Genomic DNA, 23,681 nt, shown 5'->3' with positions numbered 1-23,681 from the left:
CACCAAAGCCATGGGAAACTCCATGGCTTGAGCATTATGGAGTTCTGTATTGCAGTGGAACACTCTGGAGGACTGTGTCCCACCCTTTCAGCTATCATTAAAAATGGTTGTTCATCCATTTTTCTAGTTATCCCAAATTAAAAAAGCAGCTACAATATAAAGCTCACATATGGATAGGCAAAACTGTCCTCACTCCCAGTAGAATTCCAGAAGTTACAGTCTGTTTTCCATCATTTCAGACTGAACTGAATTAAAATGGCTCATGAAACAGAGAGTCACTCTTTCTATACAGAAGTGCCAGTGTCAAATGATACTCGGGAGTACTGTGGATCCAACCAGAAGCATTTCAGAGGATGACTAAGGAGCTGGAGCACGGTCATTTTTCCCTTATCATATGCCAGGGATATGCCTGAAGGGTCATTCTACCACTAGAACACTTCATTAGGTTTCTTAACTTCCCTTCTCATTAGGTTTCTTAACTTCCCTTCTCTCAGAAATATTAAACTTTATCCAGCCTTGCAGCTGATAGAGACGCCCTGTACCACTGCCTTATGACATACATCCCATCCTGATTGCAAGCACAGCAGGAGATCTGTTGCTGTATTAATGCTTCCAAAGTACCACCAATACTAAGACAGGTTCCAGGAAGGAACCAAAAAACTATGATTCATGATTTATCATGTCCCACTTGAAAGACTGAAGCTCAAGTTAATGTTATTAGATTCTCTATCTAATGGGTGTCTCGTAACACCTTGATATCCCCATCCTTGGAAGTGTCCAAGACCAGGCTGGACAGGGGTTGGAGCAACCTGGTCTAGTGGAAGGTGTCCCTGCCCATGGCAGGGGGTAGAAATGGATATCTTTAAGGTCCCTTGCAATCCCAAACCATTCCATGAGTCTGTGTGGATTCAGAGCTCCTCCAGCAGGGCCTGCCCAGTCCTGTGTTTAGCATCTACCACCCAGCCCCAGCATAAGAACATCACCCACAAAAGATAACAGCCATGGAGGGTTCTGGAAACACTCCAAGGGCGTTATCTAGGGCTGTGGTTTTCTCCTTTAACAACTGGAAGTGGCTGCATTACCGTTGTTTAGTTAGGTAAAGTTCCTCAAGTAAACGCTGCTCCTCATAGCTCATCCAACGGTCTTCCAGCTCCTCCTCTTCCTTCTGCAGCAACTGTTCATAAAGCCTGACTGGATTCCAGCCAGTCATGATGTCGTAGGTGATGACACAGCCCAGTGAGTGGGACACAATGGAGACTTTCCCTCCTTTCTCCTCAAACTCCGGATTCCGGGAGCAGAAGAGCGTGTACAGCCGGTTCAGCTCCTGCTGCAGCCCCTTCACCAGCTGTTTCAAGAGAGTGAGGAAAGACAGTTAAACATCAACATTTGATTACTCCTGTTGGTGTTCAGGAATGTTCACATCCTACACTGACCCTTTCCTAGGATGAGCACGGAGGTCTGTGCACTTTGGCTGGGAAGATGAGCACAGGCTCAAGGCCGGCAGCAACAGCTTGGCTGATTGTCACTGACTCCAGTGGTTCATCTCCCTCCTCCAGAGCCAGCACCAACCACCACACAGGACATGTAGTGACCCCAGAACTGCTACACCACACGGCCCAAGGCACTGAATTGAACTAAACACTTTATCAATAAATGACAGTTGTGCTTAAAGTACTTCACAGCATCCTCTGAGGTGAAAAAAGGGACATGGTTTTCACCAGCACAGCAGTGACTTTTAACACAGTGGTATTTCCCTTCTGGCTTGATTCTCCCTCATTTTCTCCACTTTTTCACAGCACTGAACGTTTCTCCCATGTCAGAGGTTCAGCTCCTTTTTCAACTTAAGGAGGATGGAAGGAGCCTGAGCTACACATGACCTGGAATCAACTCATATCTCTGGCACAATCCTGGCATCACCCTAAACAAGTCAGACCCACTTCTCCATTTATGAAAGTGAGCAACAGCATTCCTACCTCATTGCAGGGCACTGGGAAGAGAAATCCATGAAAATGGAAGTGCTCAGATACTACAGTGAGAGCCTGAATGGGTTCTGGGAGAAAAAAAATCCTCTAATTGCTTTTGGATCTTGAAGTCATCAAGCCTTTCATTCCCCTGTCTGGCTGCAAGGAGATGGAGTTTTTTGTGTCCTCCTTCCCCCTCCTACACCTGCACTTATTGTGAATTCTCCCAAAGGAATCTGAAGGAAAGGATGCTGCTAAAGAATAAAAAGCCTCATCTCAGGTAAAGGGATAATACAGGAGGAGAAAAAGCACAAATGAGACAAGGCAGAGACAGGATTTGAAACCTTTATACAAACAGTGCCAAGAAAAATACTCTTCTAGTTACAGGATTTCTAGGAGAGTTTTTTTTGGGGAAAAAAAAAAAAAGCAACACAACATGGTTTTTAAACATCACAGACTAATCCATAGTACTACAGCAATAAATATATATTGGTCCTATGAGTCTCTGAGAAGCTTATCTGCTTGGAATCCTACGCTATAGGATAAAGAGGTTCAGATTCACACAACTATTTTAAAGAGAAATGTTGAGAGACAGGAGATTTGGGAACTGGCCAATACAAAAAAAAAAAATGCAGCTTTGCATTTTCCACGCTGTGAAACTCAGCATGGAAACCAAGCAATGCTTCCAGGCTATGGCACAGAGGAGGACAAACAAGAAATTGCAAATCATTCCCTTGTTAGCAACGGGAAATTAAAGCTATAGAACATGTAATTTCAACACGATTTTTCAAGAGCCTGAGTCATTACTGAATATAAATATGAATAGCAGCAGGACTGTCAGTGTTTGATACACATTTTACTGAGTGAGGATCCACACAACAAACCTGATGCCTGAAGCGCTGTGAAATGATTAACAAAGCCTTGCAACAGCTTGGAGAAAGGAGTATCAGAACACCTATTTTCAAGTATTTTTGACTGTAGTGCTGCCTCTTCTTGCATTTGGGTCTATACAGACTGTGGGTACCACTTTCACACATGAATAAACAGAGCTTTCAGCAAGAGTTGGAGCTGAAAATATCAATCAGGACTAGCTTTGGCTGGCTGATAGTTTCTCAATTTAAAAAGGTTTTGATTAAAACCCAGAACAAAATAGCAGGGATCAGTTGAAATCAAAGTGGTTTGGGATTCCCGCCAGGAGCTCAGTGAAATGAGGAAACACTGATACAGAAACATAGAATGGTTTGGGTTGGAAGGGACCTTAAAGACCATCTTGTTCCACCCCCTGCCATGGGCAGGGAACACCTTCCACTAGACCAGGTTGCTCCAAGCCCCATCCAACCTGGCCTTGAACACTTCCAGGGATCCAGGGGCAGCCACAGCTTCTCTGGGCAACCTGTGCCAGGGCCTCATCACCCTCACAGCCAACAATACCTTCACAATATCCCTCTGGCAGTGGGAAGCCATTCCCTGTGTCCTGTCCCTCCGTCCCTTGTCCCCAGTCCCTCTCCAGCTCTCCTGGAGCCCCTTTAGGGCTCTCAGGTCTCCCCAGAGCCTTCTCTTCTCCAGGTTGAATACCCCCAGCTCTCCCAGCCTGGCTCCAGAGCAGAGGGGCTCCAGCCCTTGGAGCATCTCCGTGACCTCCTCTGGACTTGCTGCAGCAGCTCCATGTTCTCCTCACGTTGGAGACCACAGAGCTGGACACAGAACTCCAGCACTTTCCATGGGTGGCTGCTGGGACACCCTCCAAAGTACCCAACATCCATCATCCTGCCACCAGGGACCTCAACAGCAACTTGCTCAACAGCCCTGTACCCTGCTCTCCTGTAGCCAATTCCTGCACAGTCTATTTCCCTGGAAAAGCAGACAACTTCCAGGAAGAATGACATTGTGTCATCTCCCCCCCAGGCACAGAGCGGGTAAAAAAAATCTTCTGACTCCATGGTATTTCCATTACAAACACCTTTTTTTGTTGCAATCTGGAGGCATAAAACAGAATATTCTTGGAAAATCCTGGTTGGACACTGAGTCCAATCCTCTTTTTCACCGTCCTGCTCCTTAAATATATGCTGTTACTGGGAAGATAGGCAAAAACATGGACATCAACTAAGAAACTGTGCATGGATTTCCAAATAGTTGCATACTTGGAAGTTTGCAGAGCAGAGTCCAAGCACTGGATTCAACTGAATCATCTGATGGAGATTATTCCTAAACTCCAAATTCCTGGTTACCAAACTTAACTGTGGAGTGGAAGCAGGAAATCCTCCAGATTTCCAGGTACTGTGAATGGTCTGGTTTTGCTGCTCTGCCAAACCAGAAGTCCTCTACTTGCAGTGAGCACTTATGGATGTTGGTGTCCTGCCAGAAGTTCTGTGCCAGCACTAAGATTAGAAACTGAACCTTTTTGATGCGTAGTAAGAAAAAAAAAAAAGAAATTAAAAGAAAAAGCATATTCATTTAAAGTCCCAGCTAAAAAACTGTTTGGTTAAGTAATATATGAAGATAAGGTAATATTTATTGGTGGTTGGAACTAGATGATGTTTAATGTCTCTTCCAACCCAAGCCATTCTATCATTCCATTCTATGATTTAGTCCTGATTTGCTTTCTTAGCATAAAATATTCTAATTTGTAAAAGGAAAGTTTGTTTGAACAGTCCAGCAACTGCAACATGAAACGCTTTCTAATCTCTTTTGCAGTTACAGCTTGATATATATCCTAACACCCTATATAAAAACACCTTTTAAAAACAAGTGGCTTTGCATTTCCTAAAATCAGTGATTTTTTTCATTGGAATTAAAACATGAAAAAATATAGCTGTCTATCAAATTTGCTCTCCTAAATGGCATCACTGTAATAAAACCGATTTTTTAAGAGCTGATTTTTTTTTTTTATGCACTCTTGTCTTTTTGCTCCCTCTGAAGGGTCTGTGGGAGTCTTAATTAAACACTATTAAATAAAAAAACTCCCAAATGACAAAAAAATAACAACTCATCCTCCCAAACCCATGACACCCAAGTGGCTGCTCCGTGGCTGCACCTCATGGTCAGGTTATAAGTAATGGGTGCCTCACCCTGAGCTTGTTGAATGCTTCTCCTGCTCTCACTGCACCTACATCAAGGAATTCCTGATTAAAGGAGCCCTTTTCCCACTGGTTTCCCTTTGGGAAACAACCCAAGCCTCATTGCCTGCTGATCCACAGGATCTATCGTGTGCTTAGAGGAAGCACCTGCTGGTTCTGCCTGAAAACAGGAAAACAGGAATCATCTACAAAAAAAAAAAAAGGAAAAGGAATAGTGGGATGCAACATGACCAGACCCCTCTCTCCTTTTCCATCTCTCCTCCTCCCTCCCAGTTCCCACCTCGTTTTGGGGACCAGTGGGACTGAACACTCACAGAGCTGTTTCTCCATCCAAGGTCTTCACAGGGCTTTCCCCACAAACTGAGTTTCCCATATTCTCAACCCATATAACCACCTCCCAAGGCTTCTCCCACAGACCAAACAAGCTCAAATATCTCACAGCAGAATAAATGAGGCAGCAGCCGATGTTTTTCCCAGTCAGCTGCTCCCCTGATCCCTGTGCAGCTGCTCTGACTGCTGATTTTCTGCCTGCTTTGCTCTGTTACCCTCAGCTCTTCCAGAAGGACCAGGGAAATGCAGCATGTTTACCTGTCTGTTACTGAACAGATCAAACACTGTAACAAAGGGAACACTTCCTATTTCTCCCAGAAAGAGTTGTATCAAATCCCATCCTCCCAGTTGGCCTTCCTACCTCAGTGTTAGTTTAGCATCAAACACTGAAATATTTCAAGGAAAGGTAGAGAAAATCTTCTACTGTTCCTGTTCTCTTTCCCAGGAAAGTCCTTCCTCCCTGTTCTGATTTTTAGGGAAAAATCTGTGAAGTACCTTTTGCAGTCCAGCTGCTTCAGTACTAAAGTTCAGTGCAGGATTAAAATGCTACAAGTCTTGCAGGTGTAACATTAAATACTCACAGATACCCAGAGAAAATCCTTCTAGTGCCTAGAGGGGCTCTTAAGAGAGTTTGAGAGGAACTTTGGACAAGGGCCTGGAGTGGCAGGACAAGGGGGAATGGCTTCCCACTACCAGAGGGCAGGTTTAGATGGGATATTGGGAAGGAATTGTTGGCTGTGAGGGTGGGGAGGCCCTGGCACAGGTTGCCCAGAGAAGCTGTGGCTGCCCCTGGATCCCTGGAAGTGTTTGAGGCCAGGTTGGAGGGGCCTGGAGCAACCTGGTCTAGTGGAAGGTTTCCCTGCCCATGGCAGGGGGCTGGAACTGGATGATATTTCAGGTTCCTTCCAACCCAAACCATTCTATGGTTACTATTCGCCTGAAGCTCCATTTAGCAGCTGAAGTTTTGCCAATAAATCTTCCATGCAGGAAACTTAAGCCCACAGGATCAAGTTGCTCAGAAGTCATCAGCTTATATTCAGACAAACTGAGGTTAAACACTGTGTGCTCTTCACAAACCAAATTAAAGGCAGAGACAGGAATGGTCTTTCTGCACATTCATTCTGTGACACCAATTCAAGGTAAAGCCAAAAAAGAGACTGTCAACCAAGGACCAGGATGCTGGACTTGATCAGGCCAAAAATGCCCTTTACTTTCCAGTTACGTGCCTGCTTGGCATATATGCTGATGACGCCGCCCTTGTTGCCCACACAGAAGCAGCTCTGCAACGTTTAACATCCTGCTTTGCAGATGCTGCTGAGCTCTTTGGGCTGGAAGTCAGCCTAAAGAAGACAGAAGTTCTCCATCAACCTGCACCTCAGGAAGTCTTCCATCATCCCCATATCACCATTGGCAAATCAGAGCTCAAATCAGTCCAACAGTTTAATTACCTAGGTAGCCTCATCTCCTCAGATGGTAAGATCGACGGAGAGATAGACAACAGGTTGGCAAAGGCATACAGTGCTTTCGGAAAACTCCACAAAAGAGTATGGCGTAATAAACACTTGAAGAAAAGCACAAAGATCAGTGTTTACAAAGCCATAGTGTTGTCTACTCTCTTGTATGGTTCCGAATCATGGGTCATCTACCGCCACCACCTGCGTCTCCTAGAACGCTTCCATCAGCGCTGCCTCCGTACAATCTTAAACATCCACTGGTCAGATTTTGTGACCAATACATCTGTTCTTGAGCAAGCAGCAGTCACAAGTGTAGAGGCCATGCTGATGAGAACACAGCTGCGATGGGCAGGGCACGTCTCCAGGATGAAGGACCACCGCCTCCCTAAGATCTTGCTCTATGGTGAACTTGCCACTGGCTGCCGCAAGAGAGGAGCCCCGAAGAAAAGATTCAAGGACTCCCTGAAACAACATCTCAGCCTTGGCCTTATTGATCACCATAATTGGTCCACTCTGGCCTCAAATCGGGAGGCCTGGAGACACACCATCCATAACGCTGCGGAAGCCTTTGAGAACACACGCAGGATCACTCTCGAGGAGAAAAGGCAACGCAGGAAGAACCGTGTCTTGCGGAATACACCATCTAAGGAGTCTCTCTGTTGTGCCTTTTGCAACCGGATATGTCTGTCACGTATTGGCCTCATAAGTCACCAACGTGCCTGTAACAAATGTGGATAAAGCCTTCCCAAATCTTCGTTTGCGAAGCTCAGCCATGATGACGTGCCTGCTTGGCATATAGCTTCCAGGGAATCCAAAGATAATAGCCCATTCCATCCACTCAGGAATCCTGGTGGTACAGGCATGTGCTTTATACGGACAAGATGGGAGTCTGAGTCAAATAAAACACATCACTGTCATTTCAGAAGGATTTGTGGGAAGGCTGACAATGAGGGCAGCAGGATCATGCCTCTAATCACCTCCTGGGTATTGGGCAAGTCTGAACTGCTGGATCATGATGGGGAGTGAGACATCCAGAGCTGCTGTCTGGCTCAGTTTTGTGCAGAACATTAACAGCATCCTGTGCTGAGCTGGAAAAATCCAAACCTCTAAATCCCTGGCACCAGCATCTCAAACAGCTGCTCGTTCTCCTCTGAGGCAAAGCAGCCCTGTGAGACACCAGCACAAATAAGCATGAGTAGCACGTCTGTTCTTTCAAAGCAGAAAGAAGTGGGCTGTGTGTGTAGTGGACAAACTCCTCCTGGACCCACACCAAGGAGATGCAGGCAGGAGGAAGAACTCTATCCCCTGGTCCCTTCTAGTGGGCAGATCACAGGGGTCAAAGGGGCTTTTCAGTGTGTGCCAAAATTACCACTGCAGAAAATGATGCTTTCCCCTCAATATGGAGGAAATGAGTTTTTTCAAGAAAACAAGGAGTACAAAACCCCTGATGGCACCTGGGCACAGCAGTAACACAGAGCTTGAGGCTGCTCTTGCTCAAATCCTCATTCACACAACCATTAAGGTTGGAAAAACAGCTCCAGGATCGTCAAGCCCAGCCTCTGACCCATCACCACCATCATGACCACTAAACCATATCGTGAAGTGCCACATCTACTTGTTTGTTGAACATTTCAAGGGATGGTGACTCCACCACTTCCCTGGGCAGCCTGTTCCACTGCTTAACCACCCTTTCAGTGAAGGAGTTTTTCCTAATATCCAACCTGAGCCTCCCCTGGCACTTGCTGCCAAATCTTGGACAATGCACTCCAGTCCAAACCTTTTTGATCTGTCAAATCCAACAAAAACACTTCCTCTCCTCTTGGGCTACGTGGATTGTCCCCTCCTGAGACTGCTCTCAGCTCTGACCATCCCTTTGCTCTAACTCTCAGAGTTCCTTTCTCCATGCCATCTCCACAGGACCCTCACCCACTGGACAGTCTTCCCCCATGAACAGTTTGAACCCTAAGAGAAATAAAATAACAGACAGTTACCTACGAAAAGGGAGTGCAGGAAACGTGACCTCTGCACCCCCTCCAGCTTGAACAGCATGACTGTGTTTTTGTACCTTTGTGGGAAAGGAATTTCAAGGAGATCCGAGGAACAGTTAGTTTTGCAAGCAGCCCTTTCCAAATGTCAAGAGAACTTCAGGAGAAAGTGCAAACTCATTTGAAATTCAGCAATTTGAAACTGGGGGGAGAAGAGGGCCCTTCAAAGCCAACAGAAGAGCTGCAGCTCAAGGATGGACTGTAAAGGACCGTGAAAGCGAAGACAAGGAGCTTTTGCTCCACGTGAACCAGGAGAACCTGCCAACACATGAGGCAGAGCTGGTGAGGCTGCTGACCCTCAGGATACAACAGTTGTCACACTCCCTGATAGCATCACTGAAGGATGCCAGGGGATTGTCACAACAACAGATGAGAGGCCAGAATGAGCGGGAGCTGTGGGAACAGATGGGAAAGGCCGTGTATTCTAGTGATGGAACAAAAAAAGGATCTGTGGGTCTGTCCAGACCCAAGTCTCTCTCTCAGGACAGCTCTTGCTGCTGAAAAGCTGAGTCTAACCCATTTCTAACAAGTCACTGTGTTCAAGTCTAAGTTTAGGTTCAGGCAGAGTCATTAACCTATCACTTCATAAAGCTGAGAATTCATTCAAGGACAATCCAATTAATTAAGCAAGCCATGGAAGTGCTGCCAAGCAGCATCTTCATTATTAGGTTCAACAAAATAAGCAAAGTCAGTGTTAAATAGTCTCAGTTTAAAATTTCCTGCTCCACATCTTGTTTTCAAACACTCCTAAAACAGTTCCCTTTAGTTGCTGAAAGGGATACACAAAGAAAGGATATTCCCATTGCAAAACCTCATACGCAAGAGGGATGAAAGTTCTACTAGAAGTCAACACGTGCCCTAAATTTCAAGAGTAGGGTCATTAATTTTCCTTTTTAATATGTGTTTAATGGTAAACCATGAAGCCATTTCAAGGTCAGGACTCTGAGCAACCTGGTCTAGTGGAAGGTGTCTCTGCCCATGGCAGAGAGTGCAACAAGATGGTGTTTAAGGTCCCTTCCAATCCAAACTATTCCATGATTCTAAGGTGGACAATGAAGTTTCCCTGCTCTTCAGCTGAGAAGGAAGTAATCCAAAAACATCTCCTACTGATCTGAGGCTACTACAGTATTTGTACCAAATCTTTACAGATTTTGGGATGACTGATGTAAATAATATTTATCCTGTACTACAGGCATTTTCTGCCATGACATATATCAATAATTTGCAGAATTACAATTAGCCTGCAAGTGAGTACAGTGAAGATCAGTAAAAAAAAGCATTTAGACTATAATGAAGGTGACAACACTGAATTTACTGTGCATCAATTAGTCTTTTTAATCTCTGTTACAGCCATTTATTATTAAAGAAATATGAAGCTACAGTGACACAGATGTGAAACAAAGTCGCCCACTGAAGACACCAAACCCCAAGATTAGGTTACCACAGATGGCACCAGCAAGGTCAGAAGTAGAATGTGAAATGACTGTTCATTTAGAAATAGGTAAGTCTGCAGCAAAACATCAATTTATTGCTTTTCCTTATTATCTGATTATGTTTAAAAAGGGATTTGGTATGGGTGAGGACCTGAACAGCACAACTTGCAGCCACACAAAACCACCACGGCTGAATCTGTTGGCTGCAGTCTGAGACCAGACTGTCTGAGGTGTTCATAGGGCTGTGCTGAATTATTAATGCCTGTCTGGTATCACATCGCGTGTCAGGAGTCAGAGGAACCTTTTGGATACTCTCCTAGCGCGCTGGAGAAGAAACAATACTTGAAATCAGAGAGGGGGTCAACCCACCACACTCCTGGGAGGCTCAGCTGAGCCATCCAGTGCCTCTGGGACAGCTCTTTGCTGTCCCGTGTGAAAACGATATGAACGAGGACTCTTCCCCCTGAAAGGAGAGAGTGGCTGCCTCTCACACTGCCCACCTGCAAATCCCTTAAGGAGCTGTCTGAAGAGTGCTAAGAAGCTTTAAAGAAGCACTTCTGGTACTTCTCGATGTGGGGAAAATTCTTGAAAGGAGAAAGGAAAGTTGTATCCAAGTATTGCGCAATGTGTGCTGGCAGCCCCAAAAGCCAAACGTGTCCTGGGCTGCCTCCCCAGCAGCGTGGGAAGCAGGGTCAGGGGAAGGATTCTCCCTCTGCCAGGATCCCATAGACCCCACCTGGAGCATCGTGTCCATGGGGCCCCCAACATCACAGGGATGTGGAGCTGCTGGAGCAAGTCCAGAGAAGGCCATGGAGATGCTCCAAGGGCTGGAGCCCCTCTGCTCTGGAGCCAGGCTGGGAGAGCTGGGGGTGTTCAGCCTGGAGAAGGGAAGGCTCCAGGGAGAGCTGAGAGCCCCTTCCAGGGCCTAAAGAGGCTCTTAAGAGAGTTTGAGAGGGACTTTGGACAAGGGCCTGGAGTGGCAGGACAAGGGGGAATGGTTTCCCACTGACAGAGGGCAGGGATAGATGGGATATTGGGAAGGAATTGTTGTGTGTGAGGGTGGTGATACCCTGGCACAGGTTGCCCAGAGAAGCTGTGGTTGCCCCTGGATCCCTGGAAGTGTTCAAGGCCAGGTTGGATGGGACTTGGAGCAATCTGGTCTAGTGGAAGATGTCCCTGCCCATGGCAGGGGGTGGAACTGGATGATATTTAAGGTCCTTTCCAACCCAAACCACTCTGGGATCTGATGACTGTTGAGTGCCATGAGGTGAACAGCAGCTTCACCCTTCTCTAGGCTGAGCTCACCACATTGCTCAATTTATTTCACAGAGGCAAAGTGAAGTTAAATAAACTCCTTTTGAGATACTTTCAGGATTTCTGGATGGAAAGCACCAGAAGTGCCCATGGTACACAAAGAATTGTGTGAGTGTAACGAAGTGCTGAGCAGGTACATTAATTCTGAGCAACGTGTGACCATGTGAACACTTGAAGACAAGGCTCATTTCTGAGCTGGAATGAGCACTCAGAGCAAAGTGCCACAAAACGACTCCACACTGAAGATGGGAAACCCCCCCAGCATTTTCCAGAAGAATGCTCCATTTGATACTATTGTGTTAAACTCTGCAAAGTTAGGTCCGAGAAAAAAAAATGGGATAAGGAAGAGTAACTTCGGTATGTTGTTGCAAACACTTCAAGAAAATTCACTTGATTTGATGAAAAACACAACTTAGTATTCCATAACCAGATCTAAGCACGGTCACAGCACACTCATTTTATTTGTCAATTCTCACACCCAAGGGAGGTGATAAACCTGTAAAACTACAGTTCTACTGAGCAATGAATTAAGTTTTTCATGCATTGCTGGTCAGCACACCTGAACTTCACTCACTAATCCGTTTCCTATAAGATGTCCACAGACATGCCAAGCCTCTAATGCAGTTTAAAAATATCTGTTTTAAAGCTGCCAGGGAAATTTTCGTCACTTGCCACAATAGTTCATGTTGGCCTCAGTTACACAACAGGCAGAGAAACCTGAGACCCAGGGGAGAACTCTGATCAATGAACTCTGCATTACTGAGCAGGAAGAGAGGCACAGCTTTCAGTTTTAAAATTGACAGTCTAAAGGACTTAAACACACCTAATTTTACTGAAAAGTAGCATCAAAACACCTTGTAAGCTTTGAAATCTCACCCTGCCCCAGTCTAACCATGCTCAGGGCACCAAGATTGTCAAAAGATTAACTAGTCCATATATAATGCAGCCAATACAGAAAAAAACTACAATTCCTACAGAAATTAATCCTAAAACAGCCCCACAGGGGTTTTCCAGTAAGTGTGATACACGAGGGATGCTACTGGGGTGATGCACTGTGCATGTTTTACAGGCTACTTCATTTATTTATTTATTATATTTTATTATCATTTATTCAAGGGTTATCATTATTAAAGGCTACTATCATTTATTTGAGGCTTTTCCCCTCTGATTCACAGGGTCACTTTACAGTTGCACAGACTAGAGCACACACGTTCCTACAGAGATGTGGCAAGGTAAGATGGGAGCATCCAGAATAAACTGGATAAATAAAAAATAAACAGTCCCCTAATAAACTGAGTAATTGCTGCCATCCCATCTCACAAAAAGGAAATGACAAATGTCCAAGGATTTTGTGAGGGGTAAGAAGAATCTCAGCTCTGTGGACTCCCACTGCTCTAAATACGCAGAAATTATTGAAAACACAGTGGGAATCCTTTCTATTTCCAAGCTGTTGGTACAGAACCGTTTTAGACACACATTTCTGCTCTAAATAAATTACACTGCGCCCTTTTCTGGCTTCTCTACTCCCACCACTTTTGAAACTGTATTTGACTACTGTGGGTGACCATTATGTTCCTACAAAGTGTTAACATCCTTCACATCAGGGTTTCTCAGAAGGAAACTGTGCTGACATTCCCAAGCCCAGCCTCCAAGCCCTGCTCTAGTAAAACTTACATAAAGCCAGGCTTTACACACTTACTTCATCTCTGTACAGAGGACTCGTGTAGTACATGATATCCATGGCACTGCTGTTCAGCATATCCCGCAAACCTCGGACTTTATCCGGAGTAATGGAGTCCACAGTGTCTGGGAAAAAAAAAAAAAAAAAGGAGACTTAACTTACATACAGGAGAACGATAAAATAGAATCACAGGTTGGTTTGGGTTGGGAGGGACCTTAAAGCCCATTTGGTTCCATCTCCCTGCCACGAGCCCGGACACCTTCCGCTAGAGCAGGTTGCTCCAAACCTGGCCTGGAACACTCCCAGGGATGGGATGTGCAAACAAAACCAAAGAAAAATCCAAGCAAGCCACAGGCAGAGAACAAAGGCTGAAAATTCTGAGGAGGATTTTGCAGACTGCAGCTACCGGCAACAGCAAGAGAATCAAGCAAAGTACCTCCATCGAGGGTCAGTTTTGATCTCCATTCCACTGGGAGGAATTCTACATGTGTTGCAAGGTTGGAAAAATACTTTTCTTCCACTTTTCTGGCAGTATCTCGCATCCTATAAAAACAGAAAGGAACATGTTCCTGTAAAGATTGCTGGTGGTGTTTTTAGCAAATAAACCAATGCATCCAGCAACAACACATTTCCTGCAGTGCTACTTGTCAATCCCTACTATGTATGTGATTCCCTGAAGTACTTCTTAAACTCTCACAGAATGAAAAATTCTGTATATTACATGCTCAAAAGAGTTTAAATTTATCAGACTATGGGTTTAGCATAAGCCACCTAAATTCAATTTAAAGGTACCTCTCAATCCTGGTAGGTTTGGGGTAGAACGTGAAAATTAAAAATCAGAAAATAAGAATTAGAAAATCAGAAAAGAATTAGAAAATCAGAAAATAGAAAATTAAGAATTTCACCACTGCCTCGAAATCTAGAACCCACTGAAATCAACCATTTAACCAGTATGTAAGGAAGACTGTTCAGTGCCTTTAAACACAAAGAAAACTATTAAAAACATGGCTTGGAATGTGAGAATCTTATTTTAATTTTACATACTGAATTGCAAGGCTTTAGAGCTCAGAGGGTGAGAAATAAGGTCTCTTACTAGTGTTTTAACTTGCAGTGGTAGATGGAGAGGCTTTGGAAAGACTTTTCATTTCTACAGCCTATCTGAACATGAACATTGATGCACCTTTCTCAAGGCATGAGAAAAAATTAAAATACCTAAATCCCAAACCATATCTGACCCTTTCTGCTGTTTGAGGGAAGAGGGGAATAATAGTATGTTATATTCTTGTAAAAACGTGACTTTACTTGTGTTGTGTGAAAGATCCATCAGCACAAAACGAAAACCAAGATATTAAATATCCATGCATTCTATCAAAATCATTCTGCCACCAAACTGAAAGTGTTATATTTTCCTTTATCTCCTTGACACGAATTTTGGCTCCCAATGGTATAAGCATTTTTGAGGATGAGCACAACAGACTAAATAAAACCATGGGGCAGCAGTGCTGGGTTTCCAGCCCCCTTGAAAAGGAGGAGGATGAGCCAGAAGGGTGTATGAAAATTACCGCCTTGAAATAAACATTTTCTACAAAGACAATTATTTCTTCTTCTTTATCATATTTTTTTCCAGGAAAAAGAAAAGCCTGTTATACTACTAAAAAAGCAGACCAATAATGTACCACATTTTTGAAGAAGGCAGTGAAGACACTTTTTTGTAACTGACACTTTCTGATGAAGGAAGGGAAAAAGAAGGAAGGGGAAAGAGAAGGGGGAAGAGGGAAAAGGAGAAGGGGAAAAAAAGAAGGAGGAGGGGATAAAAATGGAGGAAAGGGAAAAAAAGGGGGGAAGGGGAGAGAAAAGGGGGGAAGGGGAGAGAAAAGGGGGGAAGGGGAGAGAAAAGGGGGGAAGGGGAGAAAAAAGGGGGGAAGGGGAGAAAAAAGGGGGGAAGGGGAGAAAAAAGGGGGGAAGGGGAGAAAAAAGGGGGGAAGGGGAGAAAAAAGGGGGGAAGGGGAGAAAAAAGGGGGGAAGGGGAGAAAAAAGGGGGGAAGGGGGAAGTAGCATCCTTTACATCCTTTCTTCCAAAGCAGTTACTGATGGCCTGACCAAACAGTCAAGAAATACAACTGCTCAGAATCTCTATTTTTAAGGCCTGGTGTGATTGCACTCCTAATCTCCTGGATTCTCATCCAGCGAGATGGCAAAGGTTTAAATAAAGCAGAAAGTCCTCTCCATCATAAGGAGGGAAAAAAATCAGCAAGAGGATCTGCTTAAATCAGGGTTGATTTAAGGCCTGAGCTGATCTGAGCCCTCCCTGCCACCCCCCCCCACAATAGGCCTCTGAGGACACTTATGTGAGAGCCCAACTTCAGCCCAGGAAAATTCTAGATTATCAAGAAGATAAAAATTCAGTGAATACATTAACATTCCTGGAGTTCCCTGAGTAACCAAAAAGAGAAACACACCTATTCTTTGGAAATGCCAACAATTCCTTAGTATTGCCAAGTCAGCTTAAGTTTCTCTGAGTGATGGAAGGATAGAGTTAATTTTCCTCCTGGTAGCTGGTACAGTGCTGTGTTTTGGATCTAGGATGAGCACAGTGTTGATAACACACTGATATTTTGGTTGTTTTGGCTGTGCTTACCCTGAGTCAAGGACTTTTCAGTGTCTCATGCTCTGCCAGCGAGGAGCTGCACAAGAAGCTGGGGGGGAACAAGGCCAGGACAGTTGACCCAGAGTTATTCCAACAGGGTTTTTGTTCCCCTATTATTATTATTATTTCTTCTTCAAAATAATAACAATTATTAAATAATTAATAATTATTTCATTATTTTAATAATTATTAAATCATTAATAATTATTAAAAGGTTTTACCTTTTTCCAACTCTGCTCCCCATCCCACTGTGGGGGGGAGGAGAGTGAGCAAGTGGTTTTGTACTGCTTAGATCCAGGTTGGGGTTAAACCACGACACCCTGAGTTCAGAACCAGTTAAATTTAGCAGGAAATTAGCCAAGCAGCAAACTAAAGCTGCTTGACTTAAAAGCAGTGAAAGCATAAAAATACTGTATGAATAAAGCACAGAATTCTACACAGAAATAATTACTTCAACTGAAGGAAAGGGTAAATAACCTGGTCCTAACAGCACAGGAAAAAGCCATCCAAACTATTTACATATCAGTGGCAGCTGGAAATGTTATGGAGGAATAACTCTTAGACATCTCCATCTTCGAATTCAACCAACAGCTACAGGGCTTCCTTCTGTTTGAAAGGGTCCAAGTCTTATTAAAGCTACTCACAGACAAACTGACACAGGGGATTTTTTTTTTAACTAGAAGTCTTCTTTTTAAAGCCAAATACAGGGATTTGGAGAAAATAGTGCAGCCTTGCTATTCTGCCAAAGCTTTTGGGAAAAGCTTCAAGTTTGTGCTCCTAAAAGCTGTGCCAGCTTTGTGTCATCCAAAATCTTGTGAAATGTAAAACCTAATTTTACTCAGATCGGGAGGTTTCCCCTCACGTTGGGAGAGGTTGTCTGGGCATGATCCAGCCTTTGGGAGAATAGTCTCAAACTTACAGAATACCAGGATGGCTTGGGTTGGAAGGAACCTTAAAGATCATCCAGTTCCATGCCCTGCCATGGGCAGGGACACCTTCCACTAGACCACATTGCTCCAAGCCCTGCCAACCTGGCCTGGAACACTTCCAGGGATCCAGGGGTAGCCACAGCTTCTCTGGGCAACCTGTGCCAGGGCCTCATCACCCTCACAACCAAGAATCCCTTCCCAATATCCCACCTATCCCTGCCCTCTGGCAGTGGGAAGCCATTCTCCCTTGTCCTGTCAGTCCAGGTCCTTGTCCCAAGTCCCTCTCCAGCTCTCTTGGAGCCTCTTTAGGTGCTGGAAGGGGCTCCAAGGTCTCCCCAGAGCCTTCTCTTCTGCCTGAATGACCACAGCCAAACACTTACAAGCACTTGGTCCATGAGAAAACCAAAAGCCAACTCTGTGTGGCTCTTCCTTATGCCTTGCAAAATCCAGTCTGGTAGAAGTGCACAAAAGCTTTGTTTCAACCAACTGACATCAAATGAAGCAGCAATTCCATTTCCTGGTGTTTTGAGCAGGGCCCTCCCATCGGACACACTGGGTAATACCACACACCACTGACTCAAGTTTGTTTGATTACAAACTCTGTAGCTACTAAAACATTTAATTTTTATGCTTTCCACTACAGTTTCAGAGCCAATCCAGTCCAATGTTCCCAAACAAACACTGTCAGAGGTGCAGTTATCCTCTCTTTCATTATTTTACAGTGGTAATGTCACATCAATCTCCTGCTCACAGGAACAATTCCCAGGGCAACACATCCCATTTACAGCCAGTGGCACCACACCACATCCCATCCCCCACTGATTCTGATCAACAGTTTGATAAAATTCTAAAGAAAACTGTGGTTTAATTTCCAGGCAATGTGGCTACACTCACATGCAAACCCCCAGCACACAGATCTGCTCTACACTTGCTTATCTATTCTGCTATAAAAGTTGTTTTTATAACTTTTTTTCTTCTTCTGGTTTTCAAAAATAAATATTTTGTGCTATTTTATTAGATGGCAAATCCCTCTACTCCCCTGCTAAATTAACACCAAGTGAAGTAACAAATCCTCATCTAAACAGGCAGAGAATTCCACTCCTTTCCAATACAAATGGACACTGAAATACAGACCTCAGAGCAACAATTGTTTAAATCTGTACATTGAAACACACAGAAATAACTATAATTTATGATTTTTTTAAAGAAAAAAGTCACTCAGGCGCAGATGCAACACATACCTTAGAAAGAATTTTGACATATTGCTATTTTCCAGGCGAGAAGTAATGGCCTGAAAATAGATGCTTTAGGATTCACCATAAATAAAATGTGCTTGGCTGCCTTTCTCTGATTAAAATAATAAATAACAAATCCCTATTTTCACAGGTATTCATCCTTGCTTAAGTGAGTACATTCCAGGGATATGTTAACATATTTAGGATTATTGCCGTGGGTTTTTTAATCTCATGCTACTGGTTTCACTCGTGTGGCATTCACAAATTCTACATTGAAAAACTGGAGAGTTACAAACCATGTTAGTTCACAAATTTCATAAAATGGTGTTGATAGCTGGTAACAGAGTAAAATGCCTGAAGGTTTGAAGAAGTTACTCATTTATTCCCAAGATATCTTTGTAGACACTCTTCCGTCAGATGATCCATAGCCAAGAAAAAGGGAATGGTCTTTTATTTAAAAAGCAGCACAGCAGCCAACCTCTTACTCTGAACTCCTGATTTCATAGAATCCCAGAATGGGTTGGGTTGGAAGGGACCTTAAAAATCATCTTGTTCCACCCCCTGCCATGGGCAGGGACACCTTCCACTATCCCAGGTTGCTCCAAGCCCCATCCAACCTGGCCTGGAACACTTCCAGGGATGGGGCAGCCACAGCTGCTCTGGGCAACCTGTTCCTCAGTTCCAGTGCCTCACCATCCCCATTACAGTGAGGAATTTCTTCCTAATATCTCATCTAAACCTGCCCTTGTCAGTTTAAAGTCATTACCTCTTATCCTGTCACCCTAATTCTAGGAGACAGGGCAATGGGATGTTCTCAGAAAAAAAGCCCTAAACTCTCATTACTTCTTGTAAAACCATGTGGATCTATTCCTGGATTTTGGTCACACCACTGGTAAATCATGTTCTAAATTATTCCCCAACTGTTTTCACCACCCTGGAGTTCCCTCAAATGGAGGGGAAGCCCTCATCCCCTCTTTGAGGAAATAATACCACGAGTTATTGAGGAAACTCAGGGCTGGCTTGAGCTAAATTTGGTAAGTTGAAGTGAGAGTAGCCGGCATGAGTAATAAAAATTGAGATCTGCTCCAGCCAGAGGAAATGAAAGGGCGTCTGTTTTCCAAATCTGAGTTGCACTGCAGAAATGCCAACTCAAGTCAGATTTCAAAGAGCAACTGCAAGACACAAGTCATGTTCTGCCACTGTTCTTCAGGGATTCAGCTGCTCTCAGAGCAGACTCATGAAAAACACTGCTCTGACACACACAGACTCATTTTACTTCAGAGGAAAGATGGAAATTCTAGGATGCAAACAAAGTAAGCACCAGCGTGACTCACACTTCATCCTTTTGAAGAGTAACAGGATTTTGCATGATCAAAGGAACTCAAGTTGCTTAGTTGGTTGAGCACACGATCCTGAGACAAGCCTGGGAGATCCAGGTGCTTCCAGTGCCTCCCTCCAAGCACTGCTTTCCAAAGGGCAGGAAAGCTTGCCCTGCAGGGAGATGCTGCCTTTGGCATAAGGCAGAGTAGGCATTCCCTGTCCCCGCTGGCATTTCCCACTCGCTCCCATCTTCCAGGTGGAGTTCCACATTTTTGGACCCATTGCAGTGACCCGCTTCACAATGGTAGCACAGAGTTGTGCTGGTGTGGGCAGGCAAAGGGCAGCATCAGGGAGAAACAAGGGGTGGGGTGAGGGTGGGAATGAGAACAGACCTGGGGAGACACCCCAAGTCCTAAGCAGGCTGTTAAAGCTTGTGTCCAACATGCAGCCATGTGTTAGAGAATAAATATACACAAAACAAGTTGTTACAGACGTATTTCATGCCCTAACTATCACCTTTTACCTCTTGGGCTGAACTTCTCTTGCAAGACAAGCTCAAGTTGAAACCTGTAAGCCAATTTTTTGGATAATTAATTCAGAATTAATACCAGCACCGAAGGACGAAAAACAAGCATGTGATACGTATTTAATGCAATGCAAGCACTTAAATGGAACATAAAACTACCAAGTATTTGAAAAGCTGAAAATTATAGAAAAAAAAAATTACAGGAAATCTTCATTTAAGATTCCAGCAGCATATATCAGTGCACTGAAAGACCTCTGAGAGGCTCTGAAAGGACCTGCACAGTAATGGAAATGTACCAAAATAGCTATTCTGAGGTAATTATCATAATGATAATCCACAATTAAAATGTTTTCTAATGGGACTTGCAATAAAAACATAATTGGTGATTACACCAAGATGGTGTTGCTTACGCAGGCAGCATTTTTTTGGTGCTACAAACAGCATCACAGACAAATGGAATTTTTGAATCCAAAGAGGAGATCCAGACAGAAGCAGACAGAGACCAATTTTAGGGTGAGAACAGCCCAGAAGTGACACAACATTACAGCAATTATGGAAAAACACAGAAGAGTTACTTCATTCATCCCTCGAGCACAGGAAATGATGAAATTCAGAGTCAGCCTAAATGTCTGAGCTCTACCCAAGTCAGGTAAAAGGTCTGACCTTTACCTAAGCCAGGTAAAACAACAGGATTTTGTTAAGGAGGTTGGAAACATGGACAGTAAACACTTCTTAAATGCCCAGAAGAGGCCACCAAGTTGATTAAAGGGATGGAGCAGTTCTGCTACGAGGAAAGGCTGAGAGAATTGGGATTGTTCAGCCTGGAGAAGAAAAGGCTTTGGGATGACCTAATTGTGGTCTTCCAGTACCTAAAAAAGGGGCCTACAGGAAAGATGGAGAGAGACTCCAAGGGCTTGGAGTGACAGGACAAGGTGAAGTGGATTCAAACTGACAGTGGGCAGGGAAAAATGGGATATTGGGAAGGAATTCTTCCTTGTGAGGGTGGGGAGGCCCTGGTACAGGTTGCCCAGAGAAGCTGTGGCTGCCCCATCCCTGGAAGTGTTCCAGGCCAGGTTGGACAGGGCTTGGAGCAACCTGGGATAGTGGAAAGTGTCCCTGTCCACCGCACAGGGCTGGAATTAGGTGAACTTTAAGGTCCATTCCAATCTAAACCATTCTGTAATTCCAAATTACATTCAACATGTGTAACAACATCTCCCCCCCCCAATCTAGAAGCACAAGTTCAACAAAATCAGAGGTGAGGTTTCAGTGAAAAATGTATTACAAATAATGACATGAAAGTGCATATAGTAAAATAAAAAGATATGCCAAAATTATTTATTTTAAATCTAACATCTACTCTATCATAAACCTGGTAATTCCAGAATTCTGCACCTGATGGCAAATAAAACCCCCTCCAACTAAGTACATTATGCCATAATATCTTGGTTTATGTTACAGAGAAATACAGAATATACTATCTTCTCCATAAATAACCATCTCTAGGCTACCAAAGCAGCTCACAGCACATTATTCTGTTCATGCTGGGGCAGCTGAATCACTGTTCTAGCCTGGAAGAGGGACTGTCTCTTCCCAGATGAGTTCCCAGTTAATATTGGTGCTGACAGGAGCAGCTTGTTGCACCAGCTGCTGTGCTACATTTAGATAATAAATGTGTTTAACTACACGGTGAAGAAACAAAATTATGTCACATCTACCCCAGAACTGTTCACCCAACCATCGATAAAAGTCCACCTTTTCCATTTACCTACTTCCAGGATACTCTGCAACCACAGCACCCGACCACATTAATGAGGAGATTGAGCTCCATTCCTTAATGAAATTAGCGCAGACAATTTTAAATTACCCTGGACAAGAGTTCTGTTTTCACCTCTGTAACCAACAGGATCTGCTTAATGATGCAGAAGCATCATGTGAGCTGCACCAGGTTCTTCTCAAGGCGGTAACCTGAGGACAGAACCTGTCAAATGAGCTCTGGGTGGGTGTCTCTCACTGGCCTGGGTTACAGAGTGTTCCATGCCTGGGTTATAAAGTGTATTTTTGCACTTTCTTTTTATTTCTTTTACAGCTACTTGTTCAGGTGAGGCCACATTCTTGTGCTGTGTATGAACTGTTGTGCTCACACAGTTTGGAATAAACACAGAAGTTTCATCCCAGAGCAGAATGAAGCCCAAAAGAAACAACAGTAAATGTACAATGCAAAGATAAAATGGACAAGAGATTTTTTTGTGGATGGTAGAAATGAAAGGCACTTGAACAAGTATTCCCTTTTGGAAATCCCAGAGTCCCTCCAAGCACCATTTCCAAAAAAAAGCAGGGTGTCATGGTGATTGATTCACCCGAGCACCACATGGACCATCCAGTACTTAAAGGGACTCCAAAAGAGATGGAGAGGGATTTTGGAGAAGGGATGGAGGGAATGGACAAGGGGAATGGCTTCCCACTGCCAGAGGGCAGGGTTAGATAGGATATTGGAAAGGAATTGCTGGTTGGAAGGGTGGGGAGGCCCTGGCACAGGTTGCCCAGAGAAGCTGTGGCTGCCTCTGGATCCCTGGAAGTGTTCAAGGTCAGGTTGGAGCAACCTGGGATGGGATAGTGGAAGGTGTCCCTACCCAAGGTAGAGGGTTGGAACTGGATGATCTTTAAGGTTCCTTCCAACCCAAACCATTCAGGGATTCTGTGATTTTATATCCCAAGTAAGATTCAAGTCCTCCAAAGCTGAACACAGCTCCAGACAATGCTGAGCTCTGACAGGACCTTCTACATGTGCTGGTGGTACCCAGCCACTGATAAGGGAACAAAAGAGAAGTGACACTGAAGAACAGACCTGTGGCTTCAGTCACAGATTTAACATGCCTGCAACTACAAATTTCCTGCTAAAGAATGTGCCTTTAAAAAGCAAAAAAACCCCACTGACATCTCTTCTCCTTAGTTTCCACTTTAAAGTGTGAACGGTCAAAAAATGTTTCTCTGTATTCATCTTATTTTTCAAAAGGACGCATTTGATTGATGTCCCTAATGTAAAAGAACGTAAAAAAACCCCCAACAAAACCAAACAGCACACAGATATCAGGGATGAAGGTGCTAACAGAAAGTGTTAGTATGGCTTGTGAGAGCTTGGCAGACATTTCCTCTAAAATTTCTTCTCAGAACATATGGGATGTTCTTCACTGGTAAGTTTTAAGCTATTCACAAAAAAAAAAAAAAAAGAAAAAAAAAGAAAAGAGAGACTTCAATCTAAAATGATGTTCTAATTTGCACACTTTGTAGAGAATGCACAATTTATGCCAATAATTAGCATTTTAAAAGGCTATGCAATACTGTCTGATATTTCTTGAGGGTATGAGAGAGATTTACTGAGGCACATAAAATCTTGTCTCCCTTTTTGAGAAAGCATTTCATATACTGGGCTGCCAATTAAAGCAGGACTTATGGAATGAACATCTCTGCACTGCAGCCTGAGCTGAAGTTAATCCATCCATATAACCCCTGTATCTATGGAAAATGGGGCAAGGAAAAAGATAAAGCAGAAAAACTTAATGATTCCAAGGTGGAAGTTTTATTTCTCGTCGCTGTTAAAGCAGCAACTTATATTTAGGGTATTTTCATTCCCAGTGTAATTGCATCCTACAAAAACTGAACTTTTATTATTACACGACTAACTTTTAATCAGGGGCTGTGGAATGTTTTCTCTCTGGTTTGGATTGC

The 23,681-nt window shown here is 43.9% G+C and overlaps 2 protein-coding genes across 2 annotated transcripts in view; both read right to left on the bottom strand.

Moving 5' to 3' along the window:
- The window catches only part of LOC116788859 (maestro heat-like repeat-containing protein family member 6), a 946,858-nt gene that overhangs the window by 867,234 nt on the left and 55,943 nt on the right, over positions 1-23,681 (bottom strand). The window lies entirely within an intron of this gene.
- Positions 1-23,681, bottom strand: part of DDHD1 (DDHD domain containing 1) — a 67,655-nt gene that overhangs the window by 12,027 nt on the left and 31,947 nt on the right. The window contains exons 5-7 of the mRNA XM_032692052.1: positions 13,732-13,838; positions 13,314-13,420; positions 1,083-1,345 (exon numbers count right to left, since the gene is read on the bottom strand). Of these exons, the coding sequence (XP_032547943.1) occupies positions 1,083-1,345; positions 13,314-13,420; positions 13,732-13,838 (477 nt within the window). The remainder of the gene's footprint in view (positions 1-1,082; positions 1,346-13,313; positions 13,421-13,731; positions 13,839-23,681) is intronic.

The sequence above is a fragment of the Chiroxiphia lanceolata genome, chromosome 6, assembly GCF_009829145.1.
Source record: "Chiroxiphia lanceolata isolate bChiLan1 chromosome 6, bChiLan1.pri, whole genome shotgun sequence".
In the NCBI taxonomy this organism is placed as follows: Eukaryota; Metazoa; Chordata; class Aves; order Passeriformes; family Pipridae; genus Chiroxiphia; species Chiroxiphia lanceolata.
Note: the sequence above shows the minus strand (reverse complement) of the source record. Positions and strands in the feature narration are given on the sequence as shown.